The 14,396-nt window shown below is 38.5% G+C and overlaps 1 protein-coding gene across 1 annotated transcript in view; it reads left to right on the forward strand.

Annotated features, from left to right (window-relative positions):
• The first annotated feature begins 7,966 nt into the window (after positions 1–7,966).
• Positions 7,967–14,396, forward strand: part of LOC124165435 (arrestin domain-containing protein 4) — a 57,612-nt gene continuing 51,182 nt past the window's right edge. The window contains exon 1 of the mRNA XM_046542842.1: positions 7,967–8,627. Within this exon, the coding sequence (XP_046398798.1) occupies positions 8,507–8,627 (121 nt within the window). The 5' untranslated portion in view covers positions 7,967–8,506. The remainder of the gene's footprint in view (positions 8,628–14,396) is intronic.

Here is a 14,396-nt window from a genome sequence, read left to right on the forward strand (position 1 = left end):
AAATAACTTATGCATGCAGTGTGTGTGTGTGTAATAATCCGGCGAGTAGTACATCAAATTCGTGCATTAATAAGTGTAGATATACATGAGTAAATGGAAATGAATTTTTGCACGTCGTGGTTTCACTGTTCGGTTAAATTTACACCTAAAACACCTCTAAAATATCACACGCCTAAAAATAGAAGGAAAATACGGCATTTCTTCGGTGACACTTCGCTAGGTAACGGTCGAAGGAGTCTAAAACAAAAGCCACCATAGGAAAATGAGACCTATCTAAACCATGTGACATCATTAAGGTTGCCCGGCCTAGATATTTCACCATACCCGGCATATTTCTGTGTTCCTTCATGCAGCAAGCGCTGTCGACACGTACAAGCGACAACAATGTGAGAGACGGACACTACATAAATAAAACATTGAAAACTAATAACTATATCCATAAAACTGGAGGTCTCACATACAACGCAGGCTTTTCGCACTTAAACAAAGATCATCTGCACTGTGACATTAGGGTGGTCCTTACTTTTCGATTTTTCGAATTTCTTTCGGGACGCCCCCTCATTTTATGCCAAATGGTGTAAAAATATATCCTGTACAATATTATTGCAATTGGATAACGGGAAAACGTGCCGCATCGCACTCAAAGTTGAGAAATTTTGCTATTTTCGGCTGTTTTTCGGATATGAATGGCGATAAGAAGGCGCTGGTATTTTTCAACTGATTTTCTATGGTAACTAACGATACACTGGACATTGGCACGCTGTACCAAAAATATTTTTCAATTGTGACGAGTGGTTCCCGAGATGTCACAGCGTATCATCTTTCGGTTTTTAAAGCGCCATGTTTAGAATGTGGAGTTTCAGTCATTTGCGCCTGTTCAAATTGAGGAGCGAGGTATCCTCACGGGTAGGTAGCTTGGTTGTGGAACAAGGGCCCCGGGTTCAAAGCCCGGTCGAAACCTTTCGATAATCGCAAAATAAATCTTTGAAGTACAAGTTTTCCCAGGCAAAGGATCTGGCTCCTACCTCAAAATGTTTGAAATCGCACGCCAGTGGCTAAGTCGGGGTGAGCTCTTCCCTCACCAAATCAAACCACCTTCGAGTTGAATCACAGAGCGAGTGAGCTATTTAAAAGCATATCCAGAGGCGAAAGTGGACTCAATGGAACTCAAGTTGAATGTTGGAAGTTTTTCCGCATGATTTCCAAGCCTTCTCGCGAGAAAAATCCCAGTCATGTTAGTATCGTTTTGGGTAACGATAACAACTCTATCCATGATCATTCTCAATGGTTAAAAGTGGCACACTGGAAAATAAAAATAAAAATTTGAAAAAACGTCCAATCTGTGCGATAAATCACATAAAAATGTTTCGCTGATGATAGAGTTCAAGGAAATGCTTGAAAAATTACATTCGCATTTTAATTAAATTATTTTGATCATTAGAGATCACTATATAACATTAATCGCGAAATATTATTGAACTATCCGATGATGGTCCATTAGCATTATTTCGGACATTTTATATCAATTTATAAAATTAATCGCGAAATTTTTTTGAACTATTCGATGATTAGGATGGGATCGGATCGAAAGTAACTCATAAAGGCGGAAGTACGACACAATCAAAGAGGCAACAACTCAAAATTTTCTTTCCACTATTTCGCGGTTTCATGGTTCGATTAAATCTACGTGCCTTAAGCTAAAGCAGCTCTTGCGAATCAGACGCATAAAAAAAGTAGATGAAAACTACGGAATGTATGCGCAGGCACAATGGGGCGCCATGGCTTGGGAAGAAAACGCTACCATACTTTGACCACTGATACGTAAAGGTGACTGTCCTTCCGTTTCTAAACCTTGATTTTTGTTTTGAGGGTTTCGTCTGAGTGAGACAGCTTATCCACAGTGCATTGAACGAGGATTCATCCGGATACATGCGGTGCGTGAATATAAAACTAACTAGAATATTACGTATTTTCGTTAAAATGACCAGAATCAGTATTAACATTAATAATGGAACAATTAAATATTGGTAAAACTTACACAAATAGTATTTAAACAAAATTCAACTTAGCCTACGGTAGTATTTTCATTGGATATTTAAAATAATATTCCAACTAACTATATATTTGGCTGTTTTAAGTGTGAAATTCCTTATCTTATTTATGGTTTATTTTGTTACTTTGGTTTATAAGCCTGGAGTATGCTTAAAAAATAAAGGGGTATGCTTAATAAATAAAGTTAGCCAGGCAAGTTTTTTCATCGATTGACCAAACCCTCAGAACTTAGAAATTTTACGAGTATATCAATTAAAACCATGAGAAATAATAAGTAATTAATGAAATCAAATTAAGAAATTATAAATGTTATAAAACTTGGATTTAAAAATTCCCTCGAGTTCAATGAAATGTAACCAAAAATATCAAATAATATGATCAAATATCAAATAATATGATCAGGCCAAAGGAAAATAAATTGGAACTTCTATTCCGATGCTCATTAGTGAATGCTATAGTGTCATGCTTCATTCAAGATGTGTTTGTGGAGAAGAATGGAGTTTTGAAGTCAACGGAGAGGAGGATAAACAACGAAGTGCTGCACATGGCGAGTGAGGAGAGGTAGCTTCTAGATGAGATACAGAAGAGACAGAAGTATGGAGCGAGTACTTAGCGGGGAGGGAATGCTGAAAACAATTTCAGAGGGAGGAATGCTGAGTAAACGAAGAATACGACGGAAGAAAAATAGGATTTTTTCGTGAAATCAAGGGGACAGGCCTTATTGTGAATTGAAGAGGGAAGTACATGAAGGAAGGTGAGGCTCCCAGAATGCCTCTGAAGTATTCCATGCAAAACTTAGCTTAACCGGTAGAATACTTGAATAATAATACTAAAAAATACGCATCTTCTTGTTATTGAGGTAGCAATAATCACAATAGGCATGCATGCAGGCAGTTCACCTTGAGACTAGAAGCGGAATAATGAAACGGAAACGTTTGTAAAACGGATTCAATGCGTCATCTTCCGGCTTGCAAATACAAATGCTCAAATTTTCCCATCCGCAGAGATGAGATAGTTTCTCAGACACGAAGCGAGTGGTATTGCGACGAAAATTAGCGCGTGGGAGCGGCAATCCCTTTGTCTTGTAAAAAGCTTCCTTGTTGGTACACAGTGAAGCTTTCAGGGCCATGCTTGTTCTTCCTCAGAATTGCCGAAGCGTTTGAACTATGGCCACTTAAAACTGGCAAGATAAATTGAACTTATTGCTCAGCTGACGCCCAAATGAGGTGGTAAATAACTGGAACATGAGAAATCTACGAAATGCTATCGAGGCTCTTTCAATATTAAGCGCCATTTAACTTCTGAAAGAGAAGATGGAAGCGCTTCCGTGTTTTGATAAACTACAATACTTAACAAACGGATATGACCATCTTGATCGCTCATCAGATTTTTAATGGATTCATCGCATAAGTGTCACACGGTAAAACGTTATTCGCATGAGAATGTTGTAGTCATTTTTTTTCCAAATCAGCTAGGCTCACTGAACGTTAACAACAAAAGCTGTCTTATCGAAGGATTATCGTGGACATTCCAAGAATTTCCTAATGGTTATCTTGCCATGGTAAAAAAAATCTCGATTAACTTCATAGTGAGTCGTCATTACCACGCACATCATCCATCATATTGAAGAGACTTCAACAATATCTTCCCTTCTTCATCTAGGAGGTACAGTGCAAGCCACCACCAGGGTGCGTGGCACGGGGTGATTCTATGGTACACCAGGCATGCAGCACTCATCCTAGCCTTAATCAGATACGCGCTCGCTTGCCGAACACAGGCCAAGCACACAGGACAATGACACGCGGCCAGGCCAGAAACTAGGAGAGTGTTAAGAATATGAACATGCTACCGTGCAAATAAAACTATCAGTTTATGCAATTAAAACTATTAGCGCGAGAAAACGGAAAGTTAAGTGATTCATGCATGAATCATAGCATGCCAAGAAATACATGCAGATAGTAAGTATTCACAAATGTAGTAAGTTATCAATTATACATGCAAAGCTTATTTTACCTAGTGCGAGTCAAGATATACAAGAGCCAAACTATCGCACGTATTATTGTCCCTTATTGTACGCCGAATAAACGGCATATTAAATTTATCGGTTCGGGAGTCTTTTTCCCTAATTCTATAATCCTTAATCCTCCCCGTGAAAAATCCTCCACAATAACTCACATTGCGTTTCACTTATTTTACCAGAATCTAATTGGTCTAATCTAGCAATACTGTTTGGTACATTGTTCGACATACGTAGGCAAGGTCTAAGTATTTTAAATTTTATTACGGAGGCTTCCGCGGTGATTAAATTGATGATTGGTGTCTGGGTTAATTCCGCGTCGAGTCATTTCTGGTGGAAGATATTTGCCATTTGCACCCGAAGATGGGAGCTGGAACGCGCCCGAAACTGCCCGAAACACCAAAAATGAGTCGACACGGTATTAACCCGGAAACCAATAATCTATTTTCAATGTTTCTTCAAACTTGTAAATTTGAGCTCTGGCTGTTAAAATCTGCGCGACTTTAAGCTCTTTTCTAGTCGAATACAAGGATTCCTCCGAAAAAAAGCCTTCCTGTCGTTGAAAATAGAAGCAAATGACACTACAGAAGCAATTAAGATAGCAAGCAATCATTCAATTAACATCGATAGGACCAAAAATTACGTACAACTTCAGTCGAAAAGACTTTATTGCGAAATTGAAGGCTATCCTGACAAATAAATTACTTCAGGCCTCGAATTTTAATATAGCTATATCAAATAATGTAGAAAGGTCACAATAATTATTTGAGTAAACACTGAAAAATTTATAAATTAATTTTCATCGGTGCGACTGGTTTCATCCGCCGCGGCATCTTTAGGTACAGAGAGTTTGAATTTCAATTCCTCTAATAAACGATAGGAATTAAGGGGTTGAATAAAAATGCTGTAGTACGGGAGAAGGGTGGGGAGGTAATAGTAGTATGCATGAAGCAAAATAAAAAAATAGAGGAATGCGATAAAAACCGCCCTCGGTGGCGGCGGGGTAAAGTCCTAGCCTGCCAAACATCAGGTCGCGGGTTCGAGCCTGGGTAAGTTCCCCTTATCCAAGGCATGGTTGTTCGTGTACGTTTCATTGTTGAATTTGTTGAATACCCCGATTTAAAATGGCCTACGAGAGCTGTATTCGGAGGTTTGGGAAAAAAAACAGGTTGTCATTAACGAGAGGATGGGTTTTTTTTACGGAGAATATCATTTGAAATTAAATCAGTTTCTACGCTATTTCCATGTCGTAAAAAATACCCAAGCAAAATCTTGAAAATAAAATAAAAGATGTTTAAAATATTTTAACGTGTAGATTGGGAGATACATTCACTATGCATTCGACTTCATGCAGAGGCTTATTAAAAAAGCAAGGACTCACAAAAAAAAACTTTACCGAAATTTAGGGCATTTCACCCGACAAATTGTGTGCATTTAAACCCGGCCTCATCCAATATACTGCTGAACAAAGATAAAACAGAAGTTCTATATCTGTGAAGTTGTTCCTGATAATTATACGAATTTTTCAGCGGTAATTTTTCGGCATACATACATCTAAACGACACATTAATCGTGACCATAATTCTATTAGTATGTGATCTTGCATTTTAAGCATTTGAATGAAACATCTATGGAACGGTGGCCATATTTTCAAACACTACCCATCAAATTAAGTGCAAAATAAGCCATCCTAGGAATCAATTAAGAGCGATTTCCTATGGTACTATTGGAAGGTTGTTTACAATGTTTTTGGCAATGCTTTGCCTCAGGTTACACTCGAAGTTAGTTTTCCAATAGTAAGCATTGCTGAAGAAGCTACAGAAAGGTATTTTGACGTGAAGATGACCTTTTCCAACTTGAATATCAAGGAAAATATTTTCTCTGCAGTTCAATACACAAGAGTTTTAAACTATTCACGTTCGCTGGTAGATTATTTGAGTGTGCAACCAGTAACTGCCAACCTTTATTTGTCTAGGACAAAGCTATTGAAGGCTCAGCTAGTGAGAAACGAATTAATTCCTCCTGTACCCTTCTACGCTGAATAACCAGTGCATCTGCATACTTTGGGCCATAAAATATGCAAAGTGACAAAGCGCCTGAATTAGGATGTTTCGCTAAAAATAAAACTAATTGGATGGTTCTATATGAAAAATTATTCCACTCTGCAATTACCAGGCATGAAATAAAAGCAAATTGATATTTTTACTCTCGGAATAGCTAAATACAATTCTTCATTGAGCATATTGATATAATATAACATAACTACCTTATCCAGACTTCGTAATTATAATATCAGCATTGAAAGCAAAGGCTGCGCCATCGCCCATGAGGGTTAATTTATGCTAGATCAAATTTCTTCATTTTCCTCTTTCGCGACATGACGACAAATAGAATACTTCTTTCATCGATTTGAATAGGATACCGCCTTATGTAAGAAAATTGAGAGGGACTGCACTAACTAGTACATCTACGGTGGCTATTTACGGAGTATGCTCATACTTTCAATATTCCAACAGAACTTCATCGCGTTAATAGAGGAGATAGCATACGTTCACGGGTATTATGTGACTCAGCTGACTGGTGAAGCGGTGGTGGGCGTACGAATATTACGTCAGGTGTTTCATCCACTGTTAATGTAATCCCATTAACCATACTTCTGCATATGCACACAATGAAGGACAATTTACGCCTCGTCTCATACTTTTCGTTCAAAATAATTGATAGTTATAGAAAAAATGCCATTTTGAAACGCAAATGTTTTTAGAGATCCATATAATTGATTTAAAATTCCTTTTCATACATAAATAAATTTTATAACTCCAAAATCAATTAATTTAATACGATTAATCACCAATTTTTTTTATTAGCCCTGAAGATTCTTTGCATTAAATATCCACACCAAAATAGCACCATTATGAATATTTAAAGGCGCATTGGAAGGGAAATAAAATAACAACATTTTCTTCATCGTTGTACCTTGCTTGTTGTACCTTTGCTTTCTATGCTAATATTATAATTACGAAGTCTGGATAAGGTAGTTATGTTATATTATATCAATATGCTCAATGAAGAATTGTATTTAGCTATTCAGTGAGTAAAAATATCAATTTGCTTTTATTTCATGCTTGATAATTGCAGAGTGGAATAATTTTTCACATCGGACCATCCAATTAGTTTTATTTTTAGCGAAACATCCTATCCATTAAGTTTTAGATAAAAACATTCCGGGTCCCGCGGAGTCCAATCCTGGAGAATTTTGACGTATAATGACCGAACTCATTTTTCCCAATCAATTATACGAAGCATTTAATTTGAATATCAAGGCCAATGTACGATTAAAGCATGATAGTTCCACGAGTAAAACATTTCAAGACATGTAAGAAGCATGGCATTTTTTATGCATCTCATATTTAAGAGCGTTGGAATCTCCGCCGCCTTCCAATCATAGCAACTAATCTTCCGCGAAGTTACGAAGCCTGTCGGCGGAAGCACAAAATTGTCCCGGTCATTAGGTGCCGTTCACTTCAATGTTTTTCTTCTTTAAACCCTTACCCAACATCCCTCAAAAAGATGATTGCCGAGACAAGTTTTTCACTGCTTCGGTACCGTTTTCCGGAAATTCTAGGGCTCGTTCAATCGAATACACGAGGAGACTTCAATGACCGTCCACCCCCTTCGATGTATGCAACCGTGGAAGCATCTCCCTCCTCTGCCCTTACCCCACGCCCTCTTTTGCACCTGGTAAACGTCACACTTGCCTAGACTCGCGCGGCGATCTCCGAGGGACTCCACCGCACTTCAAAGTCACGATCGCCGCGGTCGGCCGGCGAGCCTAGAATACGGGGCGCCTCCATCCAACCCACGGCCCAGCACACCTTTCCCCGGAGCCAGTGCTCTGGAGGAGTATCTCCACCTCCTCCTCAATCCGCCTCCTACACCTTCCCCTCCAGGTTCCCTCGCCTTAATGGTCGCGCGACGGTGAAAGGGAAAGGTTCGGCCATCGTTCTCTTTCCTCCGGCAGACGTATACACCTCAGTCACCTCAAGCGAGTCGTACCAACAAGACGGGAGAGCGGGGGCCTTCACCTGACTGACTCCCTATAGCCCCCGCCGGCCCCCCTTCGCACTCAGTCCCGAAGAACGAGATTAGAAACCCAATCTCCAGACTCGTGTGTGCGCCGAATGAAGTCTCCCGCATCACCTGTGATCTCGCCTTATCTTTTCGAGGAAACGAGCGGGCTTGGATATGAAGAAACAGTCGTAATACCACGGTGAACGCAATAAACAGATAACTTCGCATTTGCCGGAGGCACGCATGGTCGTGAACTGCAGTGGATTATTCACGTCGACCAGAGTGTACAGTGAGGAGTTACAAGACTGATCGACGACACGTAGTTTTGTGCATCGAACTCTGATCGAGAGGGAACTTGCAAGAATCATGGCTCGAAAACTTCTCAAGTTTCTCATCCTCTTCGACAACACGAACTTGCTGTACTTCCCCGGCCAGTTCTTGAGCGGCAGGGTTCTAGTGGAGCTGGAAGAGGATACACCTGCGTTGGGTGAGTGAACTTAAACCATTTACTTGACCGCGTATCATTCTTTTGTTTACGTCATGATTGGTCATGATGCTTTCAAAAGAGAAGGTACTCGCCATCCTTGACCTTTTGGCGCCGTGGGCAAGCTGCAGATGCATATCTAAACGCTGAGTTGGACATTTGAGATGCTGCTATCTTTGCGACATAATTCTTTCCCTTTCAACGACAAAAATTCTGTATCATTAGTTCCTCTAACAAATTCTAACAGAAAAAAACTATGGACTGCGATGATTTTTTTCATTTAAACATGAAAATATTCCGTACTCTATATTTAACATCATGCAGAGAAAATCGAAATTTTATTGATGATATAACACGCGTTATTTTTATTTATTATATGGTTTGGGTAGCGAGTTATGCAATACTATAATTACCCGGCATGCTCCAATTAATCAAATAGGCATTGGACCGTATGAATAATTAATTTTAAACTATTTTTAAGTCAACACATGAGGCAACACAGACGAAACAAAAAACTCCAAAGGTACAAGGGGCTATTTATATGCGACATATTTTTTTAGTGGAACACAATAAAAACCGAAGCCGAAGAGAAGTTGGTAATCCGCAAACATTGTACCGGAGTCTTTTGTTCACGCGTGAGGCTTTGGGGAAAAAATGTTCATTTTCAGGCTCGAATAATGCAACATTATGGTCCAGAGAACCGGTCAAGGTTTGTACGGAGGAAAGCAGTGCAAAAAAGTCAGCGTTATAAATACAGGCCGTGACTACGCCAGAGTGGCGAGACAAATGAGGTGACAGAAAAAACTTCACTTGATGTCATTGGGCCATGAAATACGTCTTTCCGTGCAGTGCTGCTTGCATAACGGTAAATGTCATTTGAATTTTCTTCGCCATGCTAATATTTTTTTCGGGGCATTTTTTGTTTCCGCCTCTCTTTAATTACTTCATAAGCTCATTACGCTTGAGGTATAACATAATATACAAAAATAAATTAGCGTTGAAATGTTTACAATCCTATAAATCTACAAGCATTTTTAGCCAAATAAATGACAACTCAATTTTTATAAGGCAATTTACCTGAAGCCATGCACTAAAACTTTATTTCACAGTTATTCATACATAAGTTTTTCGTACAAATGCAGAAGTTCTAACGAAAATCTTACAACATTAGAGGTTTATCATACAAAGCTTGGCTTGCCGGTTTCTATACACCTACAATGAAGATAATATCAAAAATAGAAACTGAGTAGCCAACAAAATTAGATGCACCGCATCGAAATCGAGATTGAAGCTCCAAGCCTTAGCAAACTTTGTATTTGCAAGCCATCGTTTTTGCCATTGCAATTAGAAGCCCTTCAGCTATTACCAAAGCTATATTGGAGAAATATTAATATTTGCACGCCAAAATGAATTTCTCGATTCAATATATATTGCCGCTGGACGAGTGTCAACCGTATGCTGATGACAGGAGGGGCATAGCGACCACGTTCCTCAGTATTCCACCCGACTTTCTCGTGTCAAAGAGACTTCAATGCCGTATGACCCAGTTAAGTAAGCAAAACGAACAACCAGTTCATTAGCATCCAAGGGAGAGAAATCCTACAAATGTATGCAGACCTTGAGCGTTCTATGAATCTAGGAATTTGGTTACTCTGGACGTATTTTCATTGAGGTCTCCTGATTTTGAGATAATCGCGTCTTAATCACCTACTTATCTGCTTCTTTGTATATTATTCCTGCGCTTACGGCTATTTCATAACGGATATACAATTAAGACAGATACCGTATGCACAATTTAATGTATACGGTCCAAAATTCACGAATGAGTACGACAGTTAAAATTTGTTCACCATCAATTCTGGTATTCTTAAAAACAAAAAAGACCCACGTGTCTCCGTCATGCCATCCACTGCCTAATTATAGAGTCAATGGCGTTTTTGACTTCACTGGCTGCATCTTACCGGTCGAAGTGCGGCATTCTCCTCAATCTCCGAAGACGTCTCTAAATTTTCGAGCGAACGAGGAGACTTAATTGCACCAAATTCGACTTCGTTTTAATTCAAAAGCTGGTGCCTTCAATTTAAACAAATGTTCCATTGGTGAACTCTCAATTTTCCAATAATCTATCGAATTTACTAATTAAATAATGATTGCGGGTCGAGGGAAACGATCTTTCTGTAGATAGATAGATATGCCAAGTACTATATATGAAATCCATGAACAGATGCACAAAAAGGAAATAATATCGTGATTAGGGATATGTTGGAAACGTTAACTATATTTGGAGAACGATCTTGATTATCTGAATCCACCTTTTCATGTCATTTAAACATGAGCAAACCCTTTGTTGGTCGGAACTCATATTAATTATATTATTTAAATCACCAAATGTTACTTTACTTTTCTCTTATTTAGACGCAATAAATACTGTTATTATATAATAACACAGGTATAATTGTCCCCTCATCTCATCAATAATTCGTCTCTTCCACTGTCCCTTGTAAAACGAAATACTGACGAGTATTTCGCGACATCCACTCCAAAAATTAAATTTGAAAAAACCTACCTATGAGTTCGATTTTGATTTTATTATAGTATCACGCTGACATTAAGAAATTAAATCTTTGTTGTTTCTGTAATCAAACACGTGTGAGGCACTTGGCAGGTGGCAGAGGAGAGAGGGGAGGAGGCTAGTCCATAGGCTGAGGCATGGCTTCATGATCACTGATAATTAAAACTTCTAGTATGTAGTTATGTTAACGTATTAATCGAGGGAAATCAATGAAGTCATTTACAAGTACGCTCTCTCCCAGATTTCTGACGTCATGGTTAACATTGGCTTCACTGAGGCAGCATCAACTCGACACCGGAAATGCCTATGCTAAGAAGCAAACGATGTCCCACGTAGTTGCTCGTAACGACCCTTCAGAGAAAAATAAAATGTATGCACAAAGTCAGTCTGCCACAAATTTGTTACGACTCATGCTTGCAAAGAAGTATCTATGTCTATAAATGAGCACAGAATGCATTCCCTTCAACTTTGGCAAAAATGTTGAATGAAGAATTAGACGGTTTGGAAAAAAACGAAATTAGAAGAAAAAATCTGGAAGTATAGACACCATAGGTAGAAAACGAAATTGGTACGGCAGTGGATAAACAAAGGCCTGGCGGAATCCTCTTAAAAAGAAGGACCTAACACTAGTTAAAACTTGAGCTTTCCAATAAATAACGCGCGCACAATTATAAAAGCTCAATAAAGCGTTTTCATCTATTCTGAAATAGTTGGATTTAAAGTGGAAAAGCATAAATTAGACTTGGCATGAATTACATAAGAATTTTATCATAAATATTTTACGGCAAAAATTTATTACATGAATGTTTGATATATGAAAACTATTCGAAAATGAAGAGGTCAAGTAAGCCAGCATTTCCTGAGGTTCAGCATTCTTTTGAAAGTATTTATAACTATGCGAAAATGTTCAGAGATGACTAGAATGAAGGCTATAAGTAAATAAGGATTAGCCAAAAGGAAAAATTCAGTCCAAAGCGTGCAAAAAACCTTTTAATGGGCGAGCAATAAAATGATTATCATTCTTAAGGATACCAAATAAACTATTCATGACATTTTTAAGCATCAAGGGCAGTAAACGTAAAGCAAAACTACTCTAGAAGGTAAAAAATGCCCGAGGAAAATTAGTTACACGGCAGATAATATTTCCCATAAAAGGTCTTCAACATCTCCTAATATAACTAGTGATGTAAATCAGTTTTTTTTTTCATGTTCCCATTTCACCAGTCACTTTCAATGCTAAATCATCATCATTCGAGATGGATATTCCATCTGAAGTTTCATGATGGGGTAGTGAACGTATTACACGTTCTGTTAAATAAACTTGCAGAAAATTATAGCTGCAGCAACGCCTTTTATGAAAATTTATTTAATCATATACCCAATACTATTCTTCTTTATACGTTCTTTTACCATATCATATCTCGATAACTCCTGAATGAACCAGGTTCCCAAGCAATAAATACACTCACCATCACGTTTCAGCATGTCCACCTCGAATGTACAGTCTAGTAATACAAACATCTGCGAGGATCTTAAATCACTTCTCTTCTGCACAGCTTGAAAAGTTCACTCCGTACTTTTGCTAAATCACTGCCCCAAACTGAAAAAGAACCATTGTCTCACCTCTGTGATTATAACCTCACCGTGAAATCCAAGCAAAAAGTCCCTGAACCCCACTTCTTGCCGTCCCATGTACTTTACCCTTAATTCTTCTAACTATATAGACATTTCATGTATGATTTTACACTTTCCTGGCGAACAATATATTTAAACTTTTCTCGGATTACCGCGCGGGTAAGATATTCGAAAAGCGCACCGCAAAAACCTTATATTCCACAACTTAACCAATTTATTTGAAATAAACAATAATTTTAAAAAACAGACAAAGGTTGGGAATTACTGTAATAAATAAAGTGAAATGCGTTGCGTGCGTGCATGCAAATCATGTCCCTCAAAGTTTGGGTTAATTAGAAGTGGGAGGAAACAGTTGGAAGGAAACTGTTTCAGTGGAAACGCATCCTTCCTTGGGAGTAGGACGAACGGGGAGAGGTTAAAAAGAGCAAGAGCTTAGAAGAGATGAGGGGACAACCAAATACGGATTCGCGACGCTCCCACTGTAAACATCGGAGAGAGAGCAAAGCGCACGGCCTTCTCCTTCCTTGGTGACTTGCGAAAGCTTCCACCGCTCAACTGGCTACACCTCCACAGTTCCGCCGCCCCAACGGTGTGACATCACTCGGAGATAAATGAGCAGTATCTCCGCCGTCTGCCAACAATCCAAACGAATGGTCTTGATGGCACAGAAAAATCTAGGATTTCAAGATTTCTCCTTTTTAACCTGGCATTTAAAAACGCTCCTATAGCAATGCACATCAACAATCGGATAAAAGTTATGCAGACCTGCTTGTCCGTTAATTTGCCAAAGAGTGGAATATATAAAATGGTATAACTGACACCAGTGGCGTAACTAGGAATATGCTTTGATCTTGATGCTTGATGCTTAAAGATCTACGTTGCAGCATAATACATTACTTCTTAATATTACCGGCTTATACTGAAAGAGACCGTTGCGATCAATTTAAACCAATTGCTGCACGATCCAGTTTTTTTTCCGAAGATTTCATGGCTCTCAGCATTCTAATCAGCGCCTCTACCGAAGCAGTAATAATTATCCACTAATGCAAAAACCATCCAAACTTTGACAAAACGTTTAGACAGACCCAACTTACGTGGTTGACCACGATAAGAAGAACTGACAGGGAATAAAACTAAAAAATAAAATGCAGCCCAAAGTACTCAGTACAAAGTCTTTCTATCCTGCTTAGGCCATATTGACTGAAAATTGAGCGATGAAAATGCTATAAATCAAACATATCAATTGGACTGCCTGGGTCTTGAAAATTCCTCCGTTTGTAACTTCTTGACGGGTGACGTCTAGGTCCAAGGATACTTAATCTCCAGGAGTTTGTTACGTATCAAAACTAATTATTATTAAATAATTGGTTACAAGTCGACCATGAAGTCGGGTGGTAACATTAAGTTATTACACAATAATATACATAAACCAAAATGCAAAACAAAATACTTAGTACCACAAAATTTTTAAAAAGCCCTCAACAAAACCATTTTTACACAATACATGTCCCCGTATACCTAGCACCAAATCAGCAAAAATACAATACATATCTACATTTACATTG

Source organism: Ischnura elegans, chromosome 9, assembly GCF_921293095.1.
Source record: "Ischnura elegans chromosome 9, ioIscEleg1.1, whole genome shotgun sequence".
Classification (NCBI taxonomy): Eukaryota; Metazoa; Arthropoda; class Insecta; order Odonata; family Coenagrionidae; genus Ischnura; species Ischnura elegans.